The following is a 27910-nucleotide window of genomic DNA, read 5'->3' on the forward strand; positions in this document are numbered from 1 at the left end:
AATTAACATCACTCAATGCGATGAAAATGAAGTTTGTGCCAAAATTGTTTCAATAGTTGGTAAGAATTTTTTGTTTAATCTTTAGAAAAAAAAATCATTTCTAAAATTTTCTTTTCGAAAAAATACAGAAAATCAAGCTACAAAAACTGAAAGAAAATGCATCGATACGGGCACTGAGTGTGGGAGTGCAGTCTTCCAAAATTTATCAATGGTTACCTGCGTGATTTGTGAGACAGATCTCTGCAATAATGGCAAAAATGGCGATAATGGCAGTAATGGCAGTAATGGAAGTAATGGCAGTAATGGTAAAAATTCTGCACATTTCACACGAGGAGAGATCTCTGCCATTGTGCCAATGATCATTTTTTATTCAATCATTAAAATGGCACTTTAGGGGAAATTTTTGGATAATTATAATAATTTATAAAAATAAAATTGTATGTATTTTAAACCGAAAGGAAGTTATTGAAAAATATAAAGAATTTGGACTTAAGCTCTGTTAAAATAAAGATTTTTTTTTCTTTAAATAGGTAGTTAAAAGTTTTTTTTATTAAAGGAAAGTTAACTCTTTAAGGACAATAAAGAATTCAAATATATTTTTGGGGATTTATTTGAGATCAAATAAAGACATTTTTGGCATTTTCGTTTTTCGTCCTTCCTGATGCTCCATAGGGATGCTCTTTTGTGATCTCAAACATTTAAAATTATTTTATTAAATCTAGGATTAAATTCTAATGATGACTGAACTTAAACCATTCTAAACTCCTTACTTAGAAAAGCTTTCATCCAGTATCACCAAAGAATCCCAAAGAAAACTCTAAATGATGGGTGTAAGACGATTTTATCTCTCTTAGATTATTTCAACACAAACCATTGACGAGGAATTGCCCAATCTACATTAAAGTCTTTCCATGTGAGTTATTGGCCCCTCTCATGCGTATTGTGAAACAATTTTCGCGAAGATTTGTCTTATCAAAAAGATAAACTTTTTCCGTGAAGTCGTTCAGAAGAAAGATAAAAGAAATATTACTCGTACAAAACCCAAAGAATACGATCATTTCAGATTATTTTGTAACATTTGAAAAATCGCAGAAGTTTTTCTTCTTCTCTGATGATAAAATGAATAAAGTGGCTTTAAGTTGTGTGGTTTTGGTGGTTTTTTGTGCCTCAAAAGGTATGAACGAAGATCATAAATAAAATTCTTTATGAAAGTTATTAAAAGTGATTTTAATGGCATTTTTGGGGATGTTTTGTAGTGTCTGCTTTAACGTGCTACTCGTGCGATTCTATTCTCAATGATAATTGCATTGATGGAACTAATTTGGAGCCAATAAACTGCCCGGAATTAGGTGATATTGGAAATAGATGCCTCAAAGCTGTTGGATATGGTAAAATTTGAAAAGAAAAAAATATTTAAGAACTTTTTTTTACATAAATTCTTTTCGTACGTTCTAGTAAATGGGACAGACGTTGTGTTGCGAGATTGTGGTGTAAGAAACTACTGCGGAACTATCGGCAATCCTAGCGTTGAAATTACTTCCTATTACCTTTGCGAAGGCAGCAATTGCAATGGATCTCTTAAATTAAGAGGCAACCTCTTCTTCTCGATTTTATTCCTACTTGTAACTTATTTTATTTTTAAATAAAAAATCAAATAAAAAACATTTCTTAACATACACATTGTGCATTTATTGCTTCAGCAATTTTACATTATTTAAATAATAATATTATATAGCATTCCAAAAAAAAACTTATTTCATAGTGAACGGAGAATTTCTTTGTATAACCAACTACAAAATCATCATCAAAAAAAATTTTGCAAAGTTTAGCAAATATAGAAAAAGAGATTCAAAAAGGTGAGTAGTGCGCGATTCACTGAACAAAGATCTCGTACTGATCGTACCGAAGCTCTTCGCCGCCGTACGGAATGTAGACACATCCATGGGATGGTTGAACTTTGCCCACGGTGATGGTACCCTCGTGATTGGCACGTCCAATAAACAAGGGTTCACCCTCTTCCGTTTCACCAGCTGGCAATGCATTGGGCGGAATGGCGTCTCCGGTTCCGGGCACCCAGCTTCCACCGCCGCAGAGAACTTCATACTCCGTCACGGAATTCTCACCACCACCCCATGGTACGTAGCAGACACCGTGGGATGGAACGAGTTTCCCAGGAATAAGGCCACCGCCGTATCTGGCACGAGCCACGTAAAGCTGCTCCCCATCGTGACCACCGGGGACGGCACCATCGGGAACCTGACCCCCACTGGCTGGAACCCAGCAAGCAGATCCACCGCTTGAGACCAGACCGCCTGGAGTGTCTGAAAAATTTAAAAATAAAAAGAATTGTTAAAAAAATATATTAATTAAGAATATTAATTAATTACGACACCGAGAGACCATGCGTGAGATTAATTTGGATTTAATTTTAAACCAATTGCATTTAAATATGAAAATTAGATTTAGAATTTTTTTAGTTAGCCAATTTATTACGCTTTATTATTACCTAATTACCTAAAAAAACGCTCTGAATAAAACATTTAATATAGACAAAAATTGAAAAAGTTTTTAAGGAAAATATAATGAAAAATAAATAAATTTTAAAATTGAAAAATAAATATAGAATCCTGTAAATCAAAAAAAAAAAGATTTTCCTTTGAAATCTCAAACATTTTTAGAGTCCCTTAAGTTCAGACTAAGAAAGAGCTTGTAAAGACATAATGAATCCTTTTAATTTATCTCTAAATCTCTGTCCTACTCATTCTAAATATTAAAATATTTTAGTGGAAAATTAGGACAGCACAGCAGACAATTCGACGAGAAAGTGTTTCTGCATTAAATCCAGAGATTAAATCTGTTAAATAAATAAATATATAGAAATTGAAGATTAACGTTGTGCGAGATAAGACACATTTTAACTTTATTTTAACTTTTTCAGAAGATTTAAGTTTTTTTTTTTTTGCTTTAGAATTTTCAAAAAAAAATTATAGGGATTTTTTGAAAAACGGATTTTCGGTCTTACGCTCGGCTAATTAATTTTTATTTCTGGCCAACGTTTCGGACTATTTTAGTCCTTCCTCAGGGGGCAATCAATGGCCAAATTAACCACGTCAAGAAATATTCAAAAATCACTACATCCACAACACAACTTTCCTTATCTCCTCTCCTTGGTGGCCAATCTGTAGAAATAAAAATTAATTAGCCGAGCGTAAGACCGAAAATCCGTTTTTTCAAAAAATCCCATTAATCACCCACGGTCATCCCTTTACGAATTGAAAAAAATTATAGCTTTCGTACGACATTTCATGAACTTTATCTCCTTCATCAGGCCTCCATAATTAATATTTTTATAGAATGCGGGGAATCCTGATAAAAAGAAGAACTCACAATAATAAAAATTAACCTTTGGAATGCGGAGGCCTTGGTAGTTACGTAGAATGCGAAGGTGGGGTCGTTGAACGACCCCAAAAAGAAGGCCAATTTTCTCCCAAACTATACAACCTGGAGTTGTCGGGTTAGTGCCTATAGATTCCTTATATAGTCCTCTTGCACCCTGCACCACAAATTGGCCGCCCTAAAATACTTAGAAGGAGATATTAGGGAAAAACATTTTTCAATCATTTTTCACAATTTCTTTTTGAGAAATTTGCCAAGAAACTGCAATTATTTTTTCACTCTTCCCCACATACCCCTCACTTCCCGCAAAGTGATAAATGGCAATATTTCTCGAATATTCTTTATTGTTTTGCACATTTACATGCTTCTAATTATGTTTTATGTTGTTTATGCTCTAAAAAATTTTCCGCAGCATGACCGTTACACCAATTTTTGAATTCCCTTCTTCTACATTTTCCTTAATAACTTTTCTTGTGGTGGTCGGATTGAGCTGAAATTTTTACACAACCTCCTCAGATAACCAAGGAACTTATTTCCAAAAGATGGGAATGGTATCTTTTATATTTATGGAGATATAACACGAAATATAGCGCTGGGGTCGTTCAACGACCCCGCTCCGCATTCCAAGGGTTAAACAAAAAAATCTTTAAAAAGCGTCTCATCTCGCAATCCAATGTCCAACCAGAAAGCTTCACAGAGTAGAGCATTATCAGTTAGGGATTTATCACAGCGACCACAAGATTTGTTTTTCTTTGTACCTCGCCGTGGCGGGAAGGAACCAATTTGAGGTGGGATCTTCCCTGTAGTGGGTGCATCAAAGTGAATCCTCCACTTGCCCGTGGCACCCCATCCTGTGCGTACAGCCAGGAATCTCACTGGGAAGCGCACCCTCTCCTGCGCCTCAATAATAAGGGCCCCCCTTGGGCCACCCTGACGCACCGACAAATACCCATTGCGCCACTCAATGAAGAATGTCGTGAAGTGGGCTGAGCTCACGATGTTCGGTGTGTCCACACGCACACGATCCGGTGTTTCGCGATTCACGCGGATCACGCTGGCTGTGTTGTTCCACCCGCCAAGGATGATCTCCGTGAGGGGGAGCTTTTCATTGTTCATCGACATGAGCCCAATGTGACAATTCGAGGGTCCCCGGAACTCCACTGTGGCCGATCCGTGCTCAAGGGCAGGGACAAAGTTGTACTTGAGATTATCGGGGGTCTTCATCTCAGGACCGCCTGGGTTTTTTCGGTTATTGATGAGGTTCAAGAAGATTTTTTATTGCAGAGAATAATTATAGACCAAGAAAATTAATATGTTTTCTAACCTCAACCTCAAAATAATTAAAATGACACGTGTAATCCCAATTTTTTCAGGAACGGCTCAGAATTTGATTCTGATTGATTTCCCGTTGAAATTGGGGTATTACAGGTTGAGCTTTCTGAGCATTTTCCCATTTTCATTTTCGCCATAGTTTTCCAAGAATTTGAATAAAATTGAACAGGTGGCGCCACGAGTGGCCACAAAAATAATTTCAAGTTGACGAAATTTATGTTTTCTGTGACTTTTTTTTCAAAGAATTTATGCTGTAGTGTTATGTTTTTAGTGCATTTTATGCTTTTATATTAAAGAAATATGTGTAATAAGTGCATATAAATAACCCAAAGGGCAGTGCGATGTGACAATAAGTGCATTTTTTGTGGTCAAAAAAGGTGAAAAACATCACTTTTTCCAGGTGAGTTTTCCGCATGAAAAACACCTCAGAATGCAATGCAACTTCCTCATAACAATTCTAGAACGCATGCAGAATCTGAGGAAATCATATTTGGTCAGGGAAAACCCCCCAATTTTCCGGAACAGAGCTCCAAAGTTTTCCCGCGAAATCATTGACAATATTGTCAACCCTTTGTTTACATTTTTTATGTGAGGTGATTGGAATTTTTTTGGGGCGTTTTCCTAAAAATTGAGATGTTTTCCAGGCCTAAATTGATTTTCCTTACATTCTAAATGCATTGTAGACTTTATGTGAAGGGTTTCATAGCATTTTTAATACAAATAAATTGGAAAATTCACGCGATATGATGTCTCCACTACGACCCTATGCAATTTCGCGGGAAAACTTTGGAGCTCTGTTTCGGAAAATTGGGGGGTTTTCCCTGATCAAATATGATTTCCTCAGATTCTGCATGCGTTCTAGAATCGTTGTGAGGTAGTCGCATTGCATTCTGAGGTGTTTTTCATGCGGAAAACTCACCTGGAAAAAGTGATGTTTTTCACCTTTTTTGACCACAAAAAATGCACTTATTGTCACATCGCACTGCCCTTTGGGTTATTTATATGCACTTATTACACATATTTCTTTAATATAAAAGCATAAAATGCACTAAAAACATAACATTACAGCATAAATTCTTTGAAAATAAAGTCACAAAAAACATAAATTTGTCAACCTAAATTTAATTTTATGACCACCAGTTGGCGCCACTTGTACAATTTCATTCAAATTCTTGGAAAACATATGGGAAAATTAATCGAGGAAAGTGCTCATTTTCCTCAACCTGTATGACCCCAATTTCAACGGGAAATTGATCAGGATCAAATTTTAGGCCGATCCCGAGAAAAATTGGATCTACATATATCCTAGTTTAATTATTTCGAGGTAAATTTTTAAATCTGCTGTACTATTAAAAGAAGGAATTTGAGCCGAAAGGTGAAAAGGACATTTTTATGTCTATTGGCAGGTGTGGTGTTAGACAAGATAAGGAGCCTTTTCTACCAATTATTTATTAATTTAAATAATTTCTAAGCTATATAGGTTGTTGGTGAGTTAAAGGGCCAACTAGAATAATCTCAATATTATTTTTAAAAACAAAAAGCTTAAAAAGCTTATTTTATGGTATTTATATACCTAAAAAAAACATGAATCCACAATGAAAACTTTTTTCTTTAATACATTAAAAGCTTAGAAAATAAATCGTTGTGTATGGATGGAATCTTCTGTAAGCTAAAATGCTTCAATTTCCACAAGGTGGGAGCAAACAGCACGTGCTGTTTGTATTTTCTATTAACACTTGGAGGACCGAACACTTTTTACCTACGCGGAGGATCAAAATGGTCACAGTGTCCATCATAATAAAAAGGTCAAATATTAAATGTTTTGTTAATTGTAGATCTGCTTATTGAATGAGGATTGAAAGTTTGATTAATTCTTAATCTATTTCAATTATTATTGCATTCAATTTCTAAATAACTTATCAAAAAAATTGATAACGAAAAAAAGTTGCGTAGAATCCATGCAAAACTGCCAGTTTTAAATAATTTTTTTGCTACAATTTTGCCGATTATCTTCATGCGCCTGAATAATCACTTCCTTCAGTTCTCGAAGAAACTATTTGATCACTTCCGGCAATAAAATGAGTTCACACTAATGATTTTCATCGCAGAAAAGTGAACAAGAGATCCTGATCAGGAAAATACGGGGAAACATAACCTCAAAAAGCTGTCAAAAATGTATGAGAATTTGAATGGACACGGTGTCCATTTTCATCCTCCGCGTATAATTTCGACTTTGACCTTAATTATCTTTTAAAAGGAAAAATATTTTCCGGTTTTTCTTTCACCTAACTTAAAGTAATTGAAATTCTCTACACATAGACGTTATGCTGATCACGATAGGTCTAATAGATTTTAATCTATGACGATTTAAAAACTCGAAATGGCCACGGTGTCCACATAAATCCTCTAAGTGTTAAGCAAATACTCAAGTTTAGCCTCAACAACTCCATTGAGAAAAATTCAGTTAATGATCTCTGATCCTAAAAGTCTGCAAAAAAGCTAATAGATTTTTTTTATTCTTCTCCAACATTCCAAACTTGAAGCGAATATCTTTCAGCGTATGACCTTCTAAGCACTTAAATGAATCATTTGTCGCCGTAAGATTCCTAAAATATCTCCTATACTTCATTCATTTAATTAGCAAGCATCATCTGTGATTCATTAATGACCTTTGATAGCTTTTTGAGTGATCCAATAGAATTGAATTACGCGCTTATCATCTCTTTTAGAGGCTCACGTAACATATTTTGCCAAGAAGCTGCCACCGGATTTTTATTATTATTGGAATTAACAAAAATTGCTTGCGGAGGGAATTTATTGAGCATATGTGGGTAGTTGAATTACTTTTTTGCCGGAGGCGAAATGTATTTGCATAGGAGAAATTTTGTAATATGCCGTAGTTTTGTTTCCCAAAAAGCATTAACAAAATGTCTCTCTCATAAAATAAAAGAGTTTTGAAATGCACGAAAATAAGTTCTCCATTTAAGGGCTCACCTTCAATGATCCACGATCCACTTGCTCCCCATCCAGTGCAGACGCCCACATAGTTGAAGGGGCAATTGTCGGGATCCTGCCAAGAGAGGAAAGCTGCAGCCTCGCCTTCTCGGCCCACAGTGATGATCCCGTCCATCGTCCAGCGAATCCAGAAGCCACGGAACTCCCCAGCATTGAGGACATCCGGGGTATCAGCTTCAACTACATCGGGCTTCGTGCGATTCTTCCGGATGACGGACTTGGTGTTCTTCCATCCACCAATGAAAACCTCAATCATCGGGTCAGACTCCGCAGGGCCCGTGGTGAGAGCCAAGTGAGCATCATTGGGGGCGCGGATCTTGAAGTTTACAAGGCGATTCGTAACCGGGTAGAAGCGGTATTCGAGTTTATCTTCAGTGTCCACTTCTGCGATCACAAAAAAAAGAAAGCAATAAATTAAAATTCACTGATAAATTCTGAAGATAAAATGTGAATAAGTTCAAAAATTGTCTCTGAAGATAAATCTTTTAGGTGAAAAGAAATTGAGAAGGAAGATTTAGAGCTTTTAAAGATAAAGCTTCAGGAGATCATTAGTTAATTTTTAAAATTGTTATGTTAGTCCCTTAACAAGTTCCTAATAAAATGATATTATTCTAATGCTTTTTAAAGCACATATAAAAATTAATTTTAAAAAATAATTTAATTTAGTTTTCATTCATTTGAACAATTTCATAGAAAACTGGAATAGATTTCAAACCATTCAAATGACCCGAAAAATAAAATTAAAAAATAGCAATTAAAAAATTAAAATAATTAACACTTAGAGGATTTATGTGGACACCGTGTCCATTTCGAGTTTTTAAATCGTCATAGATTAAAATGTATTGAACCTATCGTGATAAATACCACGTCTATGTGTAAAGAATTTCAATTACTTTAAGTTAGGCTAAAGAAAATCCGAAAAATATTTTGCTTTTTAAAAGATAATTAAGGTCAAAGTCGAAAATATACGCGGAGGATGAAAATGGTCACCGTGACCAACGGTTTTTTTTCGATTGCACAATTGTCAAAGTGTTGTTTACTTTTTTTTTTTACATAAAAACTTAGGAAAATTCAATAAAATAAGCAAATACAAGGATTAATCTAAAAAAAACCCTTCAGGTAGCCTCCATAAATTGTTTTCTTTTGAGATTGATAAGTGGTTTCAGCGCACCCATAAAAACCAATATTTTTGATTGTCTATCGATTTCAATCTTCCATTATAATACATACTTTTTTATCCAAAATTTGCGCGAAGCGCAATAAATCCCCTCATTAATTGAATAAAATATGCACGCATAGTTATTTTGCAAATGCAATCTTCCATATTTTCCTTGAAATGTTTGAAAAAAAAACCGTTGGTCATGCTGTCCAATTTCATCCTCCGCGTAAGTGAAAATTGCCCGGTCCTCCGAGTGTTAAAGAGAAGTCTGTAGAGCAGAAAATTTCCAATAAAGAAGAATGCTATAAAAACTATTAAAAAAAAATAATTCTATTCAAGTCAATTACCCGCCCGCTTTCCCCTATAAATTCTCATGACTATATTATGTGCATTTAAATTGAAATCTCGAAAGCTTTCTTATCACTTTCACTGCTGTTGGCAATAAAATCTTCTCGCAAAAGCCGGCAAAACGAGCAAAACTCTTATCAGGGCATTTTTCCAGCTACTCAAATTTATTGACTTTATTGGATTTAGCAGTCAATTTAGGCGAGCTCTTAACGGTCACGTGCTTTTCACCATGATACGATGTATTTCCACGAATTAACTGCACTCTGGACGCTTTTGGGCTTCCTCCAAAAAAAAACGCCATCGACCACCACCAAATTTGAATTTTTAGAGTTTTCGTTAATTGCACACGCACGAAGGCACAAATGGTGACAAAATTTGCATTTAATTGCTCACCATTGCGCTTTTTGCATGTTTAAATATTTTATTTGTCTGCCAGCAGTGCGATGACATCATCATTGGCGTTCTTGAGAAAATTATTGAGACGCGAAGGCGGTTTGAAGAGGAAAAATGAAGCATTTTCTGCACTGTGGAATTTTCGAATGTGCTCTCATCTTACACACGTCGTTTCAGGTGACCAAACGGATGGAGTTTCTCTGTGTGCATCTGCATGATGGGATCTTTTACTGCGCTTTCAGAAAATATTCTTGTGGGTATGAGAAAGTATGAGCCACGCCTAGAAGATGGTCTCATTCTTTCCTGTTTCTCTCATAGACACGCAACTCTGGCGCCATGCCAAATCGATGTGATTTTTATTTATAATCCTGCGGATTCCTCAACACCAGATGACAACGAACCAATGCCCTCCGCCCAAAAGCTATCCGTTTGTGTTGAAAACTATGCCCTAATGAGCCATAAAATGTGATGCGGGAAATCAATAATTCAGCAATATTGTGGGGAAACTGTTGCCTATTTTTAGAAAAAAAAAATCTTGAAAATCTTCCAAAGAATTTTTTTTTTCAGCAAAGAAAAAGAATTCTGATGCGCAATTTACGTGGCGGTCACACAATGTTAATTCTCACACACATTGTATCTTCTTCTAACACGTAAAATACAACGAACCAGCCACATAGAAGCAAAAATTCTAAATGGGAACAACTCCCAGAGGTCATGCTCTAGTGGACCTGGAAATTATTGTCTCAACTCACGAATTCTTATCGAATGGTAATCATCTCTAAAAGCCAATATTTGAAATTCATCCACAACACCAAAGCTCACACAGCAAAGATCGAATTTAATTTTCTCCTCGTATCAAAAAAGCACAGAAAAATACACCCAAAGTCGTGTGGAAATCTCCTCAATATTTTATGGAATTTATACACACGATGAGATCATCACACCAAATAAACGAAAAACATGAAAATTTTCCAGATTTTCCAGAAAGTTAAAAAAAAAAAAAGAAAACTCACCAATTGGCATTTTGGTTCACTTTTCGTTGATTTTTCACTGAGAATAAGAGCAAATAAATGCAGGGAAAATGTCCACTGAAGAGAATGCAACACGGAGGAATTTATTTAGAGTTTCTTATTGAAGAATATTCAATGAATTCACTGCTGAATAGCCGCAACTACTGAAGCCGGCAAACATTCGGTGGCCTTTTATAACTTCACCAACTCAAGCGTTGATTCTCTCTCATCCCACTCGCAGATTTATATACCAAAGTTGTTCTGCGCGTAGATTAAAGATTAAATTAAAGAAAAAGGATTTAATTTAGAAAGTTTCTTTTCTTATTTAAAATATTTAATTGCTTGAATTTAAAAAAAACCAAAGAGGTGAATTTTATTTTATATCAAAGATTTTCCAGAATCAAAGGACTTTATTCATTTTGATGACATTTTGTCATTTATTGACCATTAAAAATATTTTTTTAAACCTTTTTTTATGTAAAAATCAGCCAATAAATTAAGTGTTCTTTGATGTATCTTCTGAATAACATATTTTCTAGAAATTGACAAAAAAAAATGAACATTTCGAGGGCTGCATTGTAAAACCGGCTAAGCTCATACCGAGCTCCGTACCTACTTAGCCGGTTTTACAATGCAGCTTCAATTTTCAACGTTTTTATGGACATTTCACCTTTTAAACTCATTAATTCTCGTTATAGATTAAATTCACTGGTCAGTCAGTCTTAAGATTCCGTAAGTTTTTTTTTTTTTTCATTTTCGTTCTTAAGGAAAACTAAAGATTTTTAATCACTTAAGATTTCTTAAGTCAGGCTGAATCGCGCAAAACGCATATTTTTCGAAAATTTTTTCTGATCACTTTCGGGCAGCAAAATTAGGAATCTTAAAAATTATAAAACTGAGAAAACTTTAAAAATATTATTTATAAAAATATTTTATTCTTTATGAGAAATCTCAACTTTTGGTTTCAAAAATTTAAGAAATCTTAACTTTCGATTTAGAAAACTAAGGGGACTCTTAAAAAAATTAAGAATTCTTAAGAAAAATTTTAAAAATCCTATTTTTTTCTTAAGAGAACTTTAGAAATCTTAACTTTCGCTTAAGAAAACTTCAAAAATTCGTAAAAAATTTTTTTTAATCCTAAGACTGAATTTCACCCTATATCAAAGGAAAACTTTTTGATTTTTTTACATTCAGTAATTAAAATTGATTAAATAAACATCAAATAAAATATAGAAATGCCACATAAAAGTACATAAAGTCCTTCCCACAAGCCAATCCCATCTAGAAAATCTTCCTTTTCATTCAACTCTGTTGCAGAGCCGGTTAATTTTCGATCCTCCTAGAGAGGAGCTTTCTCTCCATCGCCAGCGATGGAGCGAGATGGTGGATCAATCGTGTGACTTGCTGTGTACGCAAAGACCATCTCACCGTATTTTATCTTCATAAAAACTTTGCTAAATAAATTAGTAGAAGCAAAACTCCATCATTTAAAGTGGAGGCGAATGCCTTGTGGCTGCTAATTTTTGCACCTGCAAGTGACCCAACAAATTCATTTTGAACTTCCTCATTTTATATTCCACGCGTTTGTCGTTTTGGCCCATTCTTTTCTTCTTCTACTGATTGTTTGATGATTTCATATTTTTCCCTTCTATGTTGGAAGCGTCGAGAAGATTTTTTTTTGGGAATTCTTCGGAGCTGCATTCAATTTAGCAGCTATAAAAAAATCACAGTGACTCTCTCAAACATTTTGTAGCCGTTGTCTCATCGATTTTTACATGGTATTGCTGCGTAGTCATCGAGTGTTATTTTTAACCCATTGCCAAGTCTATTACAACGCGATTACGCTAAGAAAGCTTCAATGAAAAGCAATGTGATTGTTTCTAATTTATGTATTTTACATTGATCTCATCTCTCGGTATTTTATTGTACCTTTCTAAGCCAATCTACCTCCTATTTACTCACTACTACGTACATTATATACAAGAGTGTGTACACAGAAAATTAGCTTTTAGTAGAATTTTATTTATTAGTTTGTAACTAAATTCTAAATTTTATTATTTAGAAAATTAAAGACATGGCTACAATATAAATTTGCTCCCTGCATTTAAAATAAGATGCACTCCAAGTCCACAAAAAAATGTCATAAAACTTCACTTTACTTATTCTAATCATCTACGTCTGGGGATTCAGATTTATTTGATTACAATAAAATCACAGCTACGATTTAGTGGTCTCAAAGAGAGATTATCATTTTTATGACCATCACTGTAAGTAGGGAAATTAATTTAGCTGCCTGTTACTAATTTAATTTGGAAACTAAATTGTATTGACTTGAAATTAATTTTAAAAAATTTTTTTCAAAGGGTATATTCAAAACCATTTTATTCTAATTACCGTCAAATGGAGCGAATTTTGTAATTGAAGGTCAAAGAAAAATATTATTTTATGATTCGTAACTTCTTAGAACATTTTGTTTAACTTTTTAACTTTTATCATTTTTTAAAGCAATGTTCCATTAAATAATAATACAAAAAAAATCTAATTTAGAAATAATAATCGCTCTCTTGACCTTTTTAAAAAAAAGACGCCATTTTGTTTTTTTTTGCGCTTTCTTCTTTAGTTTGACTAACCTCACATTTTGTTTATTGTTTTTTTGTTAGATTTCTTTAGAGAATTTTTGAGAAAAATTAAGATTCTTTTATTTCTTTTAAGAAAGACTTAAAAAATGCTTTAAAAACAATTTAAAAAAAACTTTAGCACAAGAAAAGTTTAATTGTTTAATGTTTCAGCTTTGTCTAAATATTATTGAAACTTTTTTTTAGAGCATTTTTGACTGATAAAATGAAACGGATTTTCCGATAATTATAATTAAAAATTACCTAAAGAATTAGTTAAAAGAACTAAAACAATTTAAAAAAAAAACAAAATGGCGTCTTTTCATCTAGCAACCCATTTTTCATGAGAAATTTCCATCCAATCACGTCATTTACTCCCAAATCTACGCAAAATGAATAACAAACGTTTATGTTTTTCTTTCCAATAAAATCCTAATTTATTCAGCACACAATTTAAAAAAAAAACCTACGAAAAAAACATTAAAAAAAACTAATTGTAAAAATAAATGTTTTATATAATTCTTAAAGATTTCTTTGAAACAACAATATCTAAGCAAAAAAAATAAAATAAAACGTCTAAATTCTCTCTCACTGATTGCCTCATTAAGTTGAAGAAACTCAACAACATCCTGAGAATTTGATATGAACCACAAAAAAATCTGCCCTAGCAGCAAAACACGCGTCCTCCTGAGTTGGTTTGCTTATTGATTGTAAATAAAAATAAGAAAAAAAATGTTTAAAAGAACAAAAAAAAATTAAGGGAACTTTTCGGTAACGAATAGTCGATCGATGGGGCCCCTCTGTTTCCGTTTTAGTAGCCTCCAATTCCGAGCATTGAGCGAATTTGCTCGAATGAGAGCCAGAATGTGAGGGACCAGGGAGCCATGCGAATCCACACGGGCAGGAAACCCTTGTAGAGTGCAAAGAAGCCCTCCTTGGAGACTGTCTGGACGAGGCAGTCCACGCTTCCCTTGTAGAGAAGCCCACGGCCAGTGGTGTCGATGGGTTGATTCATAATGCGCGTCTTCACGACATCCGCTGGGGTACCCATTGTGGCTGCCACGAGACCAGCACACACGGATGAGGCAATGTGGACGAGATGGCAGTCTGGGAGGCCTGTGCGACGCATAATGGCCCTCTTGACGGTATCGTAGGTCGTGAGATCGCCAAGATTGACGAGAGCTGCCCGCTGGACATTGGGGACACTGCCCTTCCACAGTCCCCTCACACCGCCACGCTTTACAATTTCCCTGAAAGCATGAGCAGCTCCGTGAACGCGTGGCTCCAACCCCTGAAGACGCCTCTTGCCCTCCATCTGGCACTGAACCTTCACGAGATCCGCCGGGGAAGCCATCCACTGCGCCAGAGCACCTGCAGTAACCCCGCACAGGGCGGATTTATGCAGCGGCAGGCTCGTGTCCCCGTGTCCCATCATGCTCTTCCTCAGTGTGTCATACGTGACAATACGTACCCCACTGTAGACGACGTGCCTATAGAGAGCCGGCGTGACTCCCTGCCACAACTTCAAGGCTCCTTCCTCCTTGACAATGCCCAAGGCTGTGGCCAGCATTCCACGATACTGTGGGCTGGATATTGCTCGTGCACCTCCCGCCGTCGCTTCCCCCTGAATCTGTAGTCGTGTTTTCGTGAGATCCAATGGGTATGTCACTGTTAAACAATACCCAAGAACATTTACATAAAAAAAAGTCTTCTTCCGGAAGATCTGTGAGATTATAAACTTCCTTACCAAGTTCAGCCATATTTGCCGCAATCACGGAGACGACGTAGGTGCAGAGGAAGGAATCCGCGTAGTGATACTTCACCGGACGCATTTCCGTCCTCGTTGTCTGCTGCATTCTGCATCGCGATCATGCGGGAGAATTGTTCGTGAGTGAAATCTTTGCTGTTTCTTTCACTTTTTTTTGTCTTTATAATTAGACGGAGGTTTCTCAAGGGCGCCTCACTTTACATAAGGATCTCTCTACCTGATCTAAGGGGCTCTTCATTTCACTGAAAAGTGTCTCAAAAAAATCATTTTTCTGCTAATTGTTAAATTTTCTTCTGATGAAATTTAATTGAGAGTTTATGAAGATTTATTTAAGGATTTTCATTTATAGAAAGAAACAGAATTTTTTGAAATATCCTTTTAAAGAATTCCTATTAAAAATCGCAGAAACTGATAGGGGGACATGGGGCAAAAAGTAAGTTTTTTTTAAGAAAAATTTTCCTGATTTCCCTGAATATATTTGATTTTTCGCATGACGACTATCTTATAGGAAATTTTCTGGGCTACAACATTGTCTGAGACGATTATTTTCTAACTCAACGGGAAATTGCATTTTCAGGCCATTTTCTAAAACCTTGCACTTTTCACTTTTTGCCCCAATCATGGGGCAAAATGTTAGTTTACGTTTTTTGTACGTAAATTTTAATTTTATGAACTTTTTTCATCTAGACAACATAAAATCAATTGAGAATAAGATATTTGTGCAAAAATTAGAAAATTTTTTTAATAAAAAAAAATAAAGAAAATAAAAAAAATTTACGAAATTGCACTTTTTATTTTTTAAGTGATTAAATATTTGTAATAGTGAGTAATATAATATTCTAAATTATATGTAGGGGAACGTGGCCCAAATCGGACCGCCGCCCAATTGCGACCGCCCCTTTTTCTCGTAAATGACGAAATATTATAAAATTAGTTTCACTACATTATGAAGATATTATAGTAAGGTAATGTTAGCGCCTAAAATAAATTAATTTGGTACACAACAGGGCAAATTAAAAATAAAAATTCATTTTCAGCACTTGGCCGACATTTTCTGATTTTAGAAACTAAGTTGATATGAGTTTTTTTCCCACTATTATGTCTCATATTATGCCGCGTTTCTGTAGCTTAGAGGGTCTAGTTTATTACTTGATTTACAATTTTTTGAAAGATTTTAGGCATTTTAAGTAATTAAGTGAAAATGTAATACATGCAGAATGGTCTAATTGCGACCCCCAAAATGTTCCAATTCGGACCGTCTATTTCCACCATTCACCACGGTAAAGCAGTCGCGCATGCGTGTAGTGGTGTGGAAGTGTCTCTCTCACACAGACCGCGCTGTGTTTTGATTTCGGGAAAATCAATATTTTTTCACGTTTATTGAAAGTTTTTTCGCAGTGAAAATGTTCCTACAACCAAAAGGGAAAGCAGAAAGTGTAATTTACGCATTCCTCAGAAGAATTTTCGTGGATTTTCTGCGAATTACGTCAGTGAGTGCGCAATTGTCGGTGTGTGTGAAAGTGTGTGTAGTCACCTCAAGGGCGAAATGTCAAAACAAATGTGGGGAAGAATGAAAATAAATTCTTGATTTTCCGGCTTTTCCGGGTAATTCATGGCAGTTTCCCTATTTATAGTAGTGATAAATGTGATCTACTAGTGAAAAACCCACAAATTACGGCAAAAAAAGGGGGTCGCAATTGGAACACTCGGGGGGTCGCAATTAGAACACCGTGGTGAAAAAGTGCAATTTTAGCAACTTTTTTTAATTCCATTATTACTCAGAACAGGTAAGAGATAGAATGTTTGCATCTATAGAACAAAGTTAGCCTATTAAATGACCTTTCCAATGGTACCAAACTTGGGAAGATTTAATTCATTTTAATATAACTTTTTTCAGTCCTTCTGAAACAGAATTTAGGGGGTCGCAATTGGGCCACGTTCCCCTATTAAGTGTGCTGACTGGGAAAAAATAAAAAATTAAATATAAAAAAAGTTAACTGCCTTAAAAACGGTTTCTAACTTCTTGTCCCAAGTGGTAACTTTCTGGTGTCAGTGCTCTACGGGAAAACCTGGAAAAGTCTTTCGGAAAATTAAGACTAGGTTCGGTTTTGGATCAAAAAAATTACAGAGAAATACACCGAAATGCGATATTGAAATGAAAGGTCAAAGTAACTTTGAAATTCGAAAAATTTGTTTTTTAAATAAACCCCAAACTATTAGATCAATTATTATAAAACTTTATAGGCTCAATTTGAGTTTTAAAAGGTACCTTTTGACTAAATTAGAACAATTACTAAATAATATTTATACTGTGAGATATTGGAAATGTGTTTACTTGTATTTCTAACTTTTTGCCCCAGTTACTCCTATAGCTGATATAGGACTGATTTCACCCAAAGAATTCCCAAAGTCCTTAGAATCTGCAGAATACTTTTTATTCTCTTCAAAACTTTTCTTTTTAAGGTTTTAGGACCTCTTCAATCAATCCAGAGAGCTAAGAAACAATGAGAACTGAACCTATTCACCCTAGTTTCCCCTAAATGCGTCCCCCTTCACATAATCGCAGCAGCTGCTAATCCCATAAGTCCATCAAGCTGTATTTTATTGGAATTTAATTGAAACCCCCTCGAATTTCTGCCCAAAACTGATACCGCACATCTAATCAGCCAGGAAATTTTATCAGCAACAGCTTCTGTGCACTCTGGCTGTCGATTGCGGTGCCCCTCACAGCCGCGCACAGATTCCCCTTGGCCGGAATCTCACACTTTCTGCACCTCGTGCGAGTATTTGTGAATAAATTTATAACCACACCGCACAATGTTGTGCTTATCTTATTATGTAATGACAATACAAACTGAAGATTTGCGACTTACGTGGTGGCTCACGTTTGCTTCCGGATTGCCAGAGAGAGAGATGTGTGAACAACTTGTCCAAGATGTTTTGAGAAATGCTTTCTGGTGGATTTGTGGTTGTAGCAATGTGAATGAGAATCACACCATAGTTGCCGCAGAAGCTCGGGGAAAGCCTACAAAGCTCCGGAGGGGAATGGCAGCTGTAGCAGAGGAGGAAGTAAAGCTCACGACTGAGGCAGCACTTTGCATTATCACTCGCAAGTTTTTTTGCGGGTTTATTGATCTCGATAGGCGGAGAGGGCTTGTTTATCTCGCAAAAAACACGCCCAAGAGTGCTGACGGGGGCCAAAATTAGCGCGTAGCACGATAAGCCGCAAATTGTGGGGAAAACGAGGAAAAATTATCGCCGTGTTGTTTTTATTTCTTTTTTCTAGGTTTGGGTGAAAGTTGCTTTTTGCATTGTCCAGGACGTCCTACAGAGGTGACTCACTAAACTCAAATGCCTGTTTGGCAGCTGAAGCACTCTCGTAAAGCCCCAGTGCGTCTCTTTGTCCGGGCATTATCACTTTTCCGGGGAAAAATGCGCGAGATTCTGAGACTGATAATTTACTTTTTCCTTCTTTCCTACACACTCCATGAAACAACAAACTGCTGCGATTGCCCCCTTGCGGCGGCGAAATGCAACATCATCAAAATAATAAACAATTTTTTTTTCTAAAAGGATTGTTTTTTTTTATTTATTTTCTTTTCTCTTTACAGAAAAAGTCACAAAATATAAAATAAAATATAATTTAGCATCGTAACAGTAATACTTTGAAATTGAAGAAAGTATAATAGAGGGAAGAAAATTGAGCTCGGGGAGAGAGAAAAAAATCGGAAATGTTTTTATAGCTTCTTTTTGTAGAACCTTTTTTTGTTTGCTTTCATTTATGAATTTAAGCAAGAAAAAAATATAAATCTCTACTTACAGAGGAATATAGTGGAATTAATAGAATTTCCTTACAAATAATTCCTTATTCATAAGAATAAATCTCTTTTTTGCCAAAATGATGGAATTTGCAATTTGATCGTCGTCCTATTGATGGGGGCATGTCTTCTGGACATTCTGCACCATCCTCCTGCCCCACCAGCTTTCGAGATCAAATGGTGTGAAGTTTGCAAGACGAGATTCAGGTACGCTTTTGTAGAGAACTCCTTGCTCGCTGACCTAGAAAAGTTCCCACAAAAAGAATCATCTTTTAGTACCCCTTGTGTAGCGCCCCAAAATGTCCCTGGGGAACTCACCTTTGTCCAAGCCTCTTGAATGTATTTAATAAGTTCATCGTGATGGGTCTCCCGTATTGGGGGCTCCAGCCGTCCGGAAGGTGCAAATGCATTGTCTCTGTGATGGTCTCGTGGCCTAAAAATGTTGTTGACATTAGAGCCCCCACGAGTGTGCCCCACGAAAGCCACTTGCCTCATGTTGCGATCCATGGCGTGCCCCAAAAAATTTGCAAATAATCAACACACAAAAACACACAAATGCCCGTGAAAATGCTGAGAAAATGCAAAATTTTTTCTCCCTTCCCCCAGCAGAAAAAATTATTTTCTTTGTTTTGACAGCACAAGTGCTGCCAGCTGGTGCCAAAACAACCCGCGTAGAGAAAGTTACGGGGGAGAAAGTTGGGGAAAATTTTGCATTTTTCCCCATTTTCCCACGCTGTTTTGTCGTGAAAAGCCATTTCCAGCTCGCGATAAAATGTGAAATTGCATAAAAGTTCGATAAATTGTAATTTTCATCTCGATTTTTCCTTATTTTCCACCTTGAGGGCCTTGACGGAGGTGTTGCATAACCTCACAAATAATGGCCAGTAGATTGTTGGTGCGGATTTGTTCCCGGAATCTCTGGTCCCGGGTAGCAGGCCCTACGCCGGCATACAGAAACCTCTGCCCACTGGCCACGGGAAGCCTTTTCACAGCGCAAAGTGATTGGTGGAGTGAATGTGCCACGCGAAATTTCTCTCAGAGCCTTCCACTGAGGATCAGGTTAACAGCAGGAAGTCCCAGAAGTGCCGAAAAGCCACAAAAGAGCCAAGATGAGGATGTGTTGGAGGAGAAACCCAAAAAGGAGGGCCTCGTGGCGAGATTCAGAAAAATGTACAAAGAATATTGGTATGTTCTCGTGCCCGTGCACATTGTCACGTCCGCCGGCTGGCTTGGCGGCTTCTACTACCTATCCAAAAGGTGAGTTCAATGCTCCTTGACAATCCTTGGAAAAGGGATTTAATGATCCTCCTGCTCATCTTCCTTCCAGTGGCGTTGACATTGCCACAATCCTCGAAACGTGGCACTTCAATCAGACCATCATTGCCCATCTGAGGGATTCCCATCTCGGTCATCTGGCCATTGCGTACTTCCTGTACAAAATCTTCACACCAGTGCGCTATATGGTTACCCTGGGTGGCACAACGGTGAGTATTAAGTACCTCTCCCAGTTGGGCTATATCAAACCCGTGCCCAATAAGGATCAACTCATGAAGATGTATCAGGACAAGAAGGCAGCTAGGCTGCAGGCCAAGGAGGACAGGCTACAGGCCCAAGAAGAAGAAAAGCTCCAAGCTGAAAAGGACAAGTTCCAATCCCGCAAAGAATAGAGGGCAAAATGTTGCACAGAGATATAAAAGAAAGAAAAAAATTGTAAAAGAGAATATTTTAACATGATATTGGTTGCCTCCGGGAGCGCTAGATGATTTTCACTGTTCTTGCTTTTAGCAAAGTCATCCACATGCCCCTTAAGGTAGCCGGAACCCCGTTTTATAATCCTCTCTTTCCTCCAAAGGAAAATTATTAAAGATTCTATGCTTTAAAATTAAAAACAAATTCTCTCAATTCTTCACTGGAAAGTTTATTCGATTTTTTCTCATTTTTTTTGTTAAATATCGACGAGTACACAAGTCTCTATCTAATTAATTTTATCATATATTAATTAGCCTTAATTTAGCGATGAATAATATTATTAAAGCCAAAGTACAAAGGACAATGCGGGGGAGTAATAGTGCAGGAGCTTCGTTTTTTGTTTAATTTTTGAGAGCTTTTGAAATTTATTGAAATTGGGGTGAATAGGATTACTTTGTTTTTATTGTCATATTTTGATCTCTTTATTGTCAAACATCCTTAAAAAATCTTTAATTTTTTTTATTCTTGCTCGAATTTAAATCTATTTTCTGTCCATTTAATAAATTCCTTAACCCAGATTTTTGTTCATTCGGTCGACAATTTTTCTCTATTTAAGAGTTCTTAAAAATATATAAGAAAAAGTCTTTCTATTCACAAAAGAATATATTCAGTTAGAGGAAGACTTTTAGAAACATTCAGGAAACATTTCAAGAATTTTTGACGAAAATTGACTTTAATAGAAAATTTTGAAGTTAGATTTCATGAAAATTGCAAAAATTTCCTGCTTAAATCTAGGTTAACCCTGAAAAAACTTTTTTTTATTTATTTAGTGTGAAAATTTATTTCTTCTATGAGGGAAAATATATTTTAAAAAAACCCTAGAATTTATCAAATTATTGAAAAATATATTTTTTAAACTTTTTAAAGATTTATCTAAACAAATTTTGTAAGAAAACTAGCTAAAGATTTTTATAGAAAGCTCATGGATCTTTTCAATTTAACACCGGAGGACTTTACTGGTACTTGCTACCAATTGGAACCTTAAAATCGTCACAAAATAAAATCTATTGGACTTATCTCGATGAATTTAGCATTTATGTGTAGAGAATTTTAATTACTTTAAGATAGCAGAAAGAAAATCCCGAGAAAAGCTTTCTTTTTGGAAGATAATTGAGGTCAAAGTCAGAATCCAAAGCGGAGGATCAAATTGGTAATAACTACCAGTCAAAATCCCATACATTTTAGCCATTGTTTTGAGGTTATGTTTCCCCATATTTCCCAAATAAAGTACTCTTGTTCACTTTTCCACAGTCAAAAATAATTAATGTGGACTAATTTTATTGCCGGAAATGTCTAAAAAGGTACTTGAAGAATCAAAGTTTGTGATGAATTAGGCGCAATAATAAATTATGTAAAATTGTAGCTAAAAAAGTTGTTTGAATTGGAAATTTTGCATCGATTCCACGCATTTTTTTTTCACTGAAAATTTTCTCAATTAAATATTTAGTAATTAGGTGTAGGAATGCTTGAAGGAGATTGAGAATTAGTGAAACTATCGATCCTCGTTCAATAAACTGATTAATAATTAATTATTGAGCATATTTTATCAGCTGGTAGTTATTACCAATTTGATCCTCCGCGTTGTGCCAAATGCTGGGTCCTCCAATTAAAGAACAAATAAATTAAAATAAAAGCATTCAAGGCATTTTAAAGCTTAAAATGTTCAAGAATGAATAATTAAAAATGTTCTAATCCAAATAACTTCAATCCACTTCTAAAATCATGAAATCGACTTTATTCACCCTTTTTTAAAACTTATTCAACCATTTCAGATTTGAATAAAATTCAATTTTTTGTAGCCTTTTTCATAGATTCTATCCTCAATTCTAATAAATCTTAATCTTTTAGACTACAAACTTTATTCAAATCCAGACTACAAAATAAATTGTTCATGATGAAATAAAAAATAAGAATAAGAAGAATTCGTAGTGAAAAGAAGAGTTCTAATTGGTTGATAAATTCCTACAAAGCCTTTTGATTGGCCATCACGCCTTTACGTCATCACGTGGTGAAGCTTCAGTGCAAGATTATTTTGAACAGAAATCAAACTTTTCCGAAATTAATCTGAAAACACAATCCAATATTTAAAAAGCTCTCAAAAATTAACAAAATCCTCTAAATTCCCTTCTTGTTGCTCCCGCACTAGAGCTTTAGAGTTTATTATAATTCAACAATTTGCCGGGGAAATGGCCTAGAAAATTGTCATATTACTTTTTTGCATTAAAAGTGTAGAGAAAAATCCATTGGCATTTAATTTATCTCTTTTTCTTCACAACATTCTATGTGAATTTTTTTTAAAATTGAATTCGGGTTATTTTGATAAAAAAGAAAGCTTTATCGAGAAGAGAAAAATCTCTCTATCTAGCCCATGTACTGATAACTCGCTGAGACGGGCTCAATGACGCGATTGTGGGGCTGCATTGAGATTTTCTGAATGTGACACGCACGGCACATGAGGCGCCCCTCAAAGGGGTAGCACCTCTTGTCCGGCTCATCCGTCAACTGCATCCCACATTCCTCGCAGATGTAGCAATCCACGTGGAAGTCCTTGTCCATTGAAACCACCCTCACAGTCTCTTCTGTTCCCTCCACGGGCGTAATGCCTTTTGAATTGTTTTTTTTTGTTTAACACACAGAAATTGAAGAAATTGAAATTTAAATAGAATTTTCGGGACTTACCTTTGCCACAGCTGGCACATTTGGGGGCAAACATTCGATGGTAATCGTTGACACAGTAGATTTTATTGTCGACATCCACAGTAAAGGGTACCCCATCGAGGCATTCATTGCACACGCAACAACGGAAGCATCCTGGATGGTAGGATTTTCCCATTGCTTGGAGAATCTGTCCCACAAAAGAATTTATAATTTTGTAATTAAAAATTAAATTAATTTGAGATTCTTTTGAATATTCACAACGATTGACGAAAGCAATTAAGCCTCCAAAGCGTGAATTCACAAAAAGCTTCTTAATGGGGGAATTTTTATTCAACATGTGCGATGGCAGAGAGATTATTTATTTAAATTGCCTTACCATTTCCATTATTAAATGTCCGCAAATTGCACATTTTTCCGCTGTCTGTTGGAATCCAGAATACTGCAAAAAAGAATATTTTTTACAAAAGAAAATCTTTTAATAAAAAAAAAACTTTTAAGGGCTAACCATGTAATCTTCCTCGCAGTAGACACGTCCGTGAACGTTGTAGAACGCCTTGCCACGGAGTGCCCTTCCGCATGAGCAGCAAATGAAGCAATTGGTATGATAGAGATTACCCATCGCCTGGCAAGCTTGTCCAGCTCCGGTTACTTTGTCACCACACGTGTGGCAGATTCCTTGAAGGAGAAAAAAAATATTTTTATTAAAAAAATGATTCCTTTAGTGAGCAAAGAGGCCTTAAAAATCATACCAAAGTACTCTCCTTGCTCCTCATTGCGCTCCATTTCCTCCTCAAGCTGCCGCGTGAGCTCCTCAATCTTCCGCTCAGCCTCAGTGGGGCCCGTACCTCGTGGGGGTGTCACATTGTACGGGAGAAGATTCTTTGAAAGACCTTTTGCTGGTGAAGAAGGAAAAAATTGGAATATTTTATCTGTCTATGAGATACTTTTGAAGGAATGAAAAACGAAAAAAAAACTTTATAAGTTTCTATTTAATCTTTATTCTATGTGGGCCTGAAGAAGAAGAAACTCCAAACCCCCGAAACGTAGCAATATATACGAGAAAATAGGAACTAAAAACATTTACGTGAACATATTTTATTCCTTCGTAAACTATTTTATTTGATAAGATTTTTAAAAGAGTTTAATACCAAAAGAAAAGATTAGGGGTGGTTGGGGCACAATTAGGCCTTTTGGGTTTTTTTTTGCAGCAAACCGAACAAACAGGATGAGCAGTGAAATATTTGATTAAACGAATTGAACCAATAAGATACTTTTTGAATATTTCTTTTATGCAGCAAAAGATTTTTTTTTAAAACTTTTTTAAATATAAGTATTTTCTTTGGTCAGTAGATTCATCAAATTAAACAAGCAGAAAAGTTTAGAACCTGTGTACATAGTACAATAAATTAAGAGACCTCGATGAAAACTTTCATGGTAAATTATTTGATTTCGTCAGTAAATTTTTTTGATTTAATCAGTAAAAGATAAATCCCATAATTCATGAAAAAATTGTTCACAAAAATATATTCATTTAGTCTAAAAATAAATAAGATCAGCGGGTCTATTCACGTTTCTCATGTTAGAAAAAAAATGTTTGACATTTTTCCTGACATTTTTTTTCATTCCATCTCACTCCCACTAATGTATTTTCCTATCTTTCGTCTAGATCTAAAATTGTCATGATCATTTTTTCCTAACAAGAGAAACGTGAATAGGACCATAAATTATACTTTTATGAACAAGTAAAAATTTTTGTAAATCAGTTAACACAAGAAATTAATTTAGGCGGCTCTACTGGAAAGAAAATCAATTTGGGCAGTTATATTTATATAACTGATTTATCTATCTTTAGCTGAAAAGAAAATCTTTTTTTTTCAGTTACTGATTTTAATGGTTTTACTGATCAAAATTCTCAATAGTTTAAAATTGAATAATTTTTTTAAAATCTTTTAACTGAATTAGCCTAATATTTTAACAATTTAATCTGCTTATACTGACTTAAACAAACCAACTGATTTTACTACTACTACTACTACTGCTACTATAAAGACTTTATTCATATCGCCTTAGTTTTTTCGTGAATGTTTTGGTGCGAAAAACGTTTTGTGTGGCATTTGAGAGTTTGTGGCTGCAACGTTTTGATTGGAGGATGTGTATGGAAAGTTGTGAGTGAGGATAATGTGGGTGGAATTTATGAATGAAAATGGATTTGAAAAGAAAAAGAAAATATTTGAGTGTAATTGGGAAAGGCGGGTCCAGGTGTGCACCCAGTCAACCTGTCGGAGTGCACCCTGGAATTTCCCTACTCAGATTTCAGCGGAGAGCGCCATGGCATCTATGAGTTTGATTATTTTTATATGATAGTCAGGCTCTTTTAGACATTTTATATTAATCAAAATTGCCAAGGATTCTGCTTCTGTGGTCGGAGTATTTTCTACACACGTTAAGGAGGTGCATGACGTCCAGGACGTCGTTGCAGATTTCGCATTGGGGAGGTTGTCCTCCTCAACTGATTTTAACTGCTCAAAATATTTCTTTTTGCTGTCGAGAAGGATTTTTACTGATCTTTGTGATTGATTTAGTGAATTTAGTGGAAAAATGAATTTAATCAAAATTAATTTCTATATTATTAACTTCAAATAATATTTCTCTCTTAATCTTGCCCCTGTCCTCCCTATTTAACATCAAATTATTCTGCTTAATTTTACTCCTTTATTTATTATTTTGTACAATCCCTTAAATTGTTTTTTTCACACAATTCTTATTGGATTTCTATTTAATTCTAATAAGAATCATTATAGGAATAATTACGATCAGAGAACTTCCTCGTAACTAAAAAAAAAACGGAAGAAAAAGTAAAATCAAACTTACGTCTTCCGGATCCACTGCCACTGCTGTGCTGGGATGGAGTTGGCGAAGCAGCCTCAGCTAGAGATTCCCTCTCCTGCGGAGTCTCAAGTTTCTTCGCCACTTGCACCTGCACAGGTGGCGACGGGGGCTTCTTCTGCTGCGGCTTAGGTGGCAGCGGTTCTGGGACTTCGGGCATTTGTTTAGCCGCAGATGGGGGCAGGACAACAGCCATGGCGGGTCCTGCAACGTACGCCGTGACTTTTGTCGGATTATTCGTGGAGGATGTTGTGGAGAAGACAGGAGCTGCCTGAGAATGAATTTGCGACAATGTCCCGGCTGACATGCAAACATAATCGGATCCATTGATGTCGTCCGGAGTTTTCTGCAGCGGTGAGTACTTCTTGGGATCGTACACATTCTGGGGTAGATAGGCAAAGTGTTTTGGGGACTTCTGGTACTCATACAGCCCAGAGGTCGTTTGCAGGGAAGCCGCTGAGGTGTTTTGGTAGATGGGATTGGGAATGATGGGTTTCATGGGTTGATAGTGGGGTGTTTGGGCTTGCTGAGGTTGCTGGGAGAGTGGGATCGGGGGATGGTGGTACTGCACCATGGCAGCCTTGGGAGGGAAACTATTGAGCTGGGAATAGTGACTTTTGGACGATGCCCCGGAGCTGCTGTGGGAATGATGGGGGCTCCCATTGGATTGGGCCTTGTTGAGTGTTGTGGCAACTGATGGGGCCACCATTGTGGTTTGATACGAGTGCGACGGAGTGGCGGAGGGGCTGTCCGTGCGATGGTAGTAGACAGCTTGACCTGGGGATGCCTGTGGCTGTGCCCTCTGCCCCGAGACAATGTGCAGATTCTCATAAATGTGCACCTGGGGTTCAACTTCGGGTTGTGGAGTGTGCGCATAGCGACTCACATTGCCCAGATTTGCAGCCGGTGTCAATGAACCCGTCACCGGCACTTGTGGCTGTGCCCGTTTATTGGTGCACTCAAAATTCCCATAGTAGGTACCCTGATCTGGCCCAATGTACTCCATGTTCTCGTACACGGGTCCCGGAGCACCTCCGGGAGTGGTGAAGCTGGCCCTGGGACTGTCGGAATGCTGCGAAGAGCCGGAATGTGAATGGGAGTGCGTTGGGCTATTATTGGGGAAGTACCCGGACTTCTTGGCACCCCCCACAGCTGCTCTGTGATACCCTCGTGCCTCCTGACCACCATCCTCCAGACGGAGATTCTGCAGTCGTACCAGGTAGCTGGGATCGTGATTCGACTGAAGTTGATGGTGTGGCGAAGACATTGTGTTGCAGTGAGTGAAAATCCACGCGGAAATGGCTAATTTTCCCGGAGATGCAGACAGGAAAAGTAACGGAATGTGGGAAGATAAAGGAAAACACTCGGATGGGGCTTTTTGTTATCACAGAAATGCGCAAATATTCGCCTAAATACACAGCGCGCGTCCACTTGACTACTATTGCGACCTTTCTCGCGGCACGATCGTACGATTAGGGCATTTTTTCAGCCAATTTCAGTGGAAATTCATCGGGAAAATGCGCTGGAAAAGTTGCAGCGATGAACAGAATTTATTGACAAAACACTTCAGAAAAAAAAAAATGACAACCCCTTCAATGGATGCATTGGGGAAAATCTTTGTGATTGTCCTATGACATGTCGTCACCCTCCATGTGAATATTCTGGAAACTATCCGTGAGTTCTTAGGACAATGTTTGATTCCTCCACACCCATTGTTGGGAGAAGAAAAATCTTCTCAAAGAAAAAACTATCTTTGGAGGAAT

At 36.5% G+C, this 27910-nt stretch overlaps 5 protein-coding genes and 1 long non-coding RNA gene across 9 annotated transcripts; 2 read left to right on the plus strand and 4 right to left on the minus strand.

Annotated features, from left to right (window-relative positions):
- Positions 1-1076: 1076 nt before the first annotated feature.
- Positions 1077-1605, plus strand: LOC129790431 (uncharacterized). Its single transcript, XR_008750556.1, has 3 exons — positions 1077-1174; positions 1257-1388; positions 1456-1605. It is a non-coding gene; the product is annotated as an uncharacterized LOC129790431 (long non-coding RNA).
- A 59-nt stretch (positions 1606-1664) lies between these two features.
- Positions 1665-10893, minus strand: LOC129790268 (C3 and PZP-like alpha-2-macroglobulin domain-containing protein 8). Of its 2 annotated transcripts, XM_055827704.1 has the most exons (4): positions 10657-10858; positions 7723-8127; positions 4155-4631; positions 1665-2321 (listed from the first exon to the last, which is right to left on the minus strand). In XM_055827704.1, exons 1-4 carry the CDS (start codon positions 10664-10666, stop codon positions 1873-1875), a joined length of 1341 nt encoding a protein of 446 aa, XP_055683679.1. In that variant the 5' UTR covers positions 10667-10858; the 3' UTR covers positions 1665-1872. The 2 variants fall into 2 exon arrangements, with proteins under 2 accessions (XP_055683679.1, XP_055683680.1); XM_055827705.1 differs by lacking the exon at positions 4155-4631 and having other exon boundaries at positions 10657-10893.
- A 1634-nt stretch (positions 10894-12527) lies between these two features.
- Positions 12528-18538, minus strand: LOC129790336 (mitochondrial uncoupling protein 4). 2 transcript variants are annotated; one of them, XM_055827813.1, is made up of 3 exons: positions 17910-18538; positions 15016-15125; positions 12528-14936 (listed from the first exon to the last, which is right to left on the minus strand). In XM_055827813.1, exons 2-3 carry the CDS (start codon positions 15122-15124, stop codon positions 14080-14082), a joined length of 966 nt encoding a protein of 321 aa, XP_055683788.1. In that variant the 5' UTR covers position 15125; positions 17910-18538; the 3' UTR covers positions 12528-14079. The 2 variants fall into 2 exon arrangements, with proteins under 2 accessions (XP_055683788.1, XP_055683789.1); XM_055827814.1 differs by having other exon boundaries at positions 15016-15278.
- A 230-nt stretch (positions 18539-18768) lies between these two features.
- Positions 18769-19630, minus strand: LOC129790415 (MAPK regulated corepressor interacting protein 2-like). 2 transcript variants are annotated; one of them, XM_055827902.1, is made up of 3 exons: positions 19345-19630; positions 19173-19287; positions 18769-19095 (listed from the first exon to the last, which is right to left on the minus strand). In XM_055827902.1, exons 1-3 carry the CDS (start codon positions 19359-19361, stop codon positions 18964-18966), a joined length of 264 nt encoding a protein of 87 aa, XP_055683877.1. In that variant the 5' UTR covers positions 19362-19630; the 3' UTR covers positions 18769-18963. The 2 variants fall into 2 exon arrangements, with proteins under 2 accessions (XP_055683877.1, XP_055683876.1); XM_055827901.1 differs by having other exon boundaries at positions 19173-19630.
- LOC129790370 (uncharacterized protein C18orf19 homolog A) lies at positions 19498-20747 on the plus strand. Its single transcript, XM_055827852.1, has 2 exons — positions 19498-20111; positions 20182-20747. Exons 1-2 carry the CDS (start codon positions 19732-19734, stop codon positions 20519-20521), a joined length of 720 nt encoding a protein of 239 aa, XP_055683827.1. The 5' UTR covers positions 19498-19731; the 3' UTR covers positions 20522-20747.
- Positions 20748-22837: 2090 nt separating this feature from the next.
- LOC129790188 (LIM domain-containing protein jub) lies at positions 22838-27856 on the minus strand. The gene is made up of 6 exons (XM_055827567.1): positions 26133-27856; positions 24011-24157; positions 23767-23936; positions 23638-23700; positions 23283-23448; positions 22838-23206 (listed from the first exon to the last, which is right to left on the minus strand). The coding sequence occupies exons 1-6, from the start codon at positions 27412-27414 to the stop codon at positions 22965-22967; spliced, it is 2070 nt and encodes a 689-aa protein (XP_055683542.1). The 5' UTR covers positions 27415-27856; the 3' UTR covers positions 22838-22964.
- Positions 27857-27910: the final 54 nt, after the last annotated feature.

Source organism: Lutzomyia longipalpis, chromosome 2, assembly GCF_024334085.1.
Source record: "Lutzomyia longipalpis isolate SR_M1_2022 chromosome 2, ASM2433408v1".
NCBI classification, from domain to species: Eukaryota; Metazoa; Arthropoda; class Insecta; order Diptera; family Psychodidae; genus Lutzomyia; species Lutzomyia longipalpis.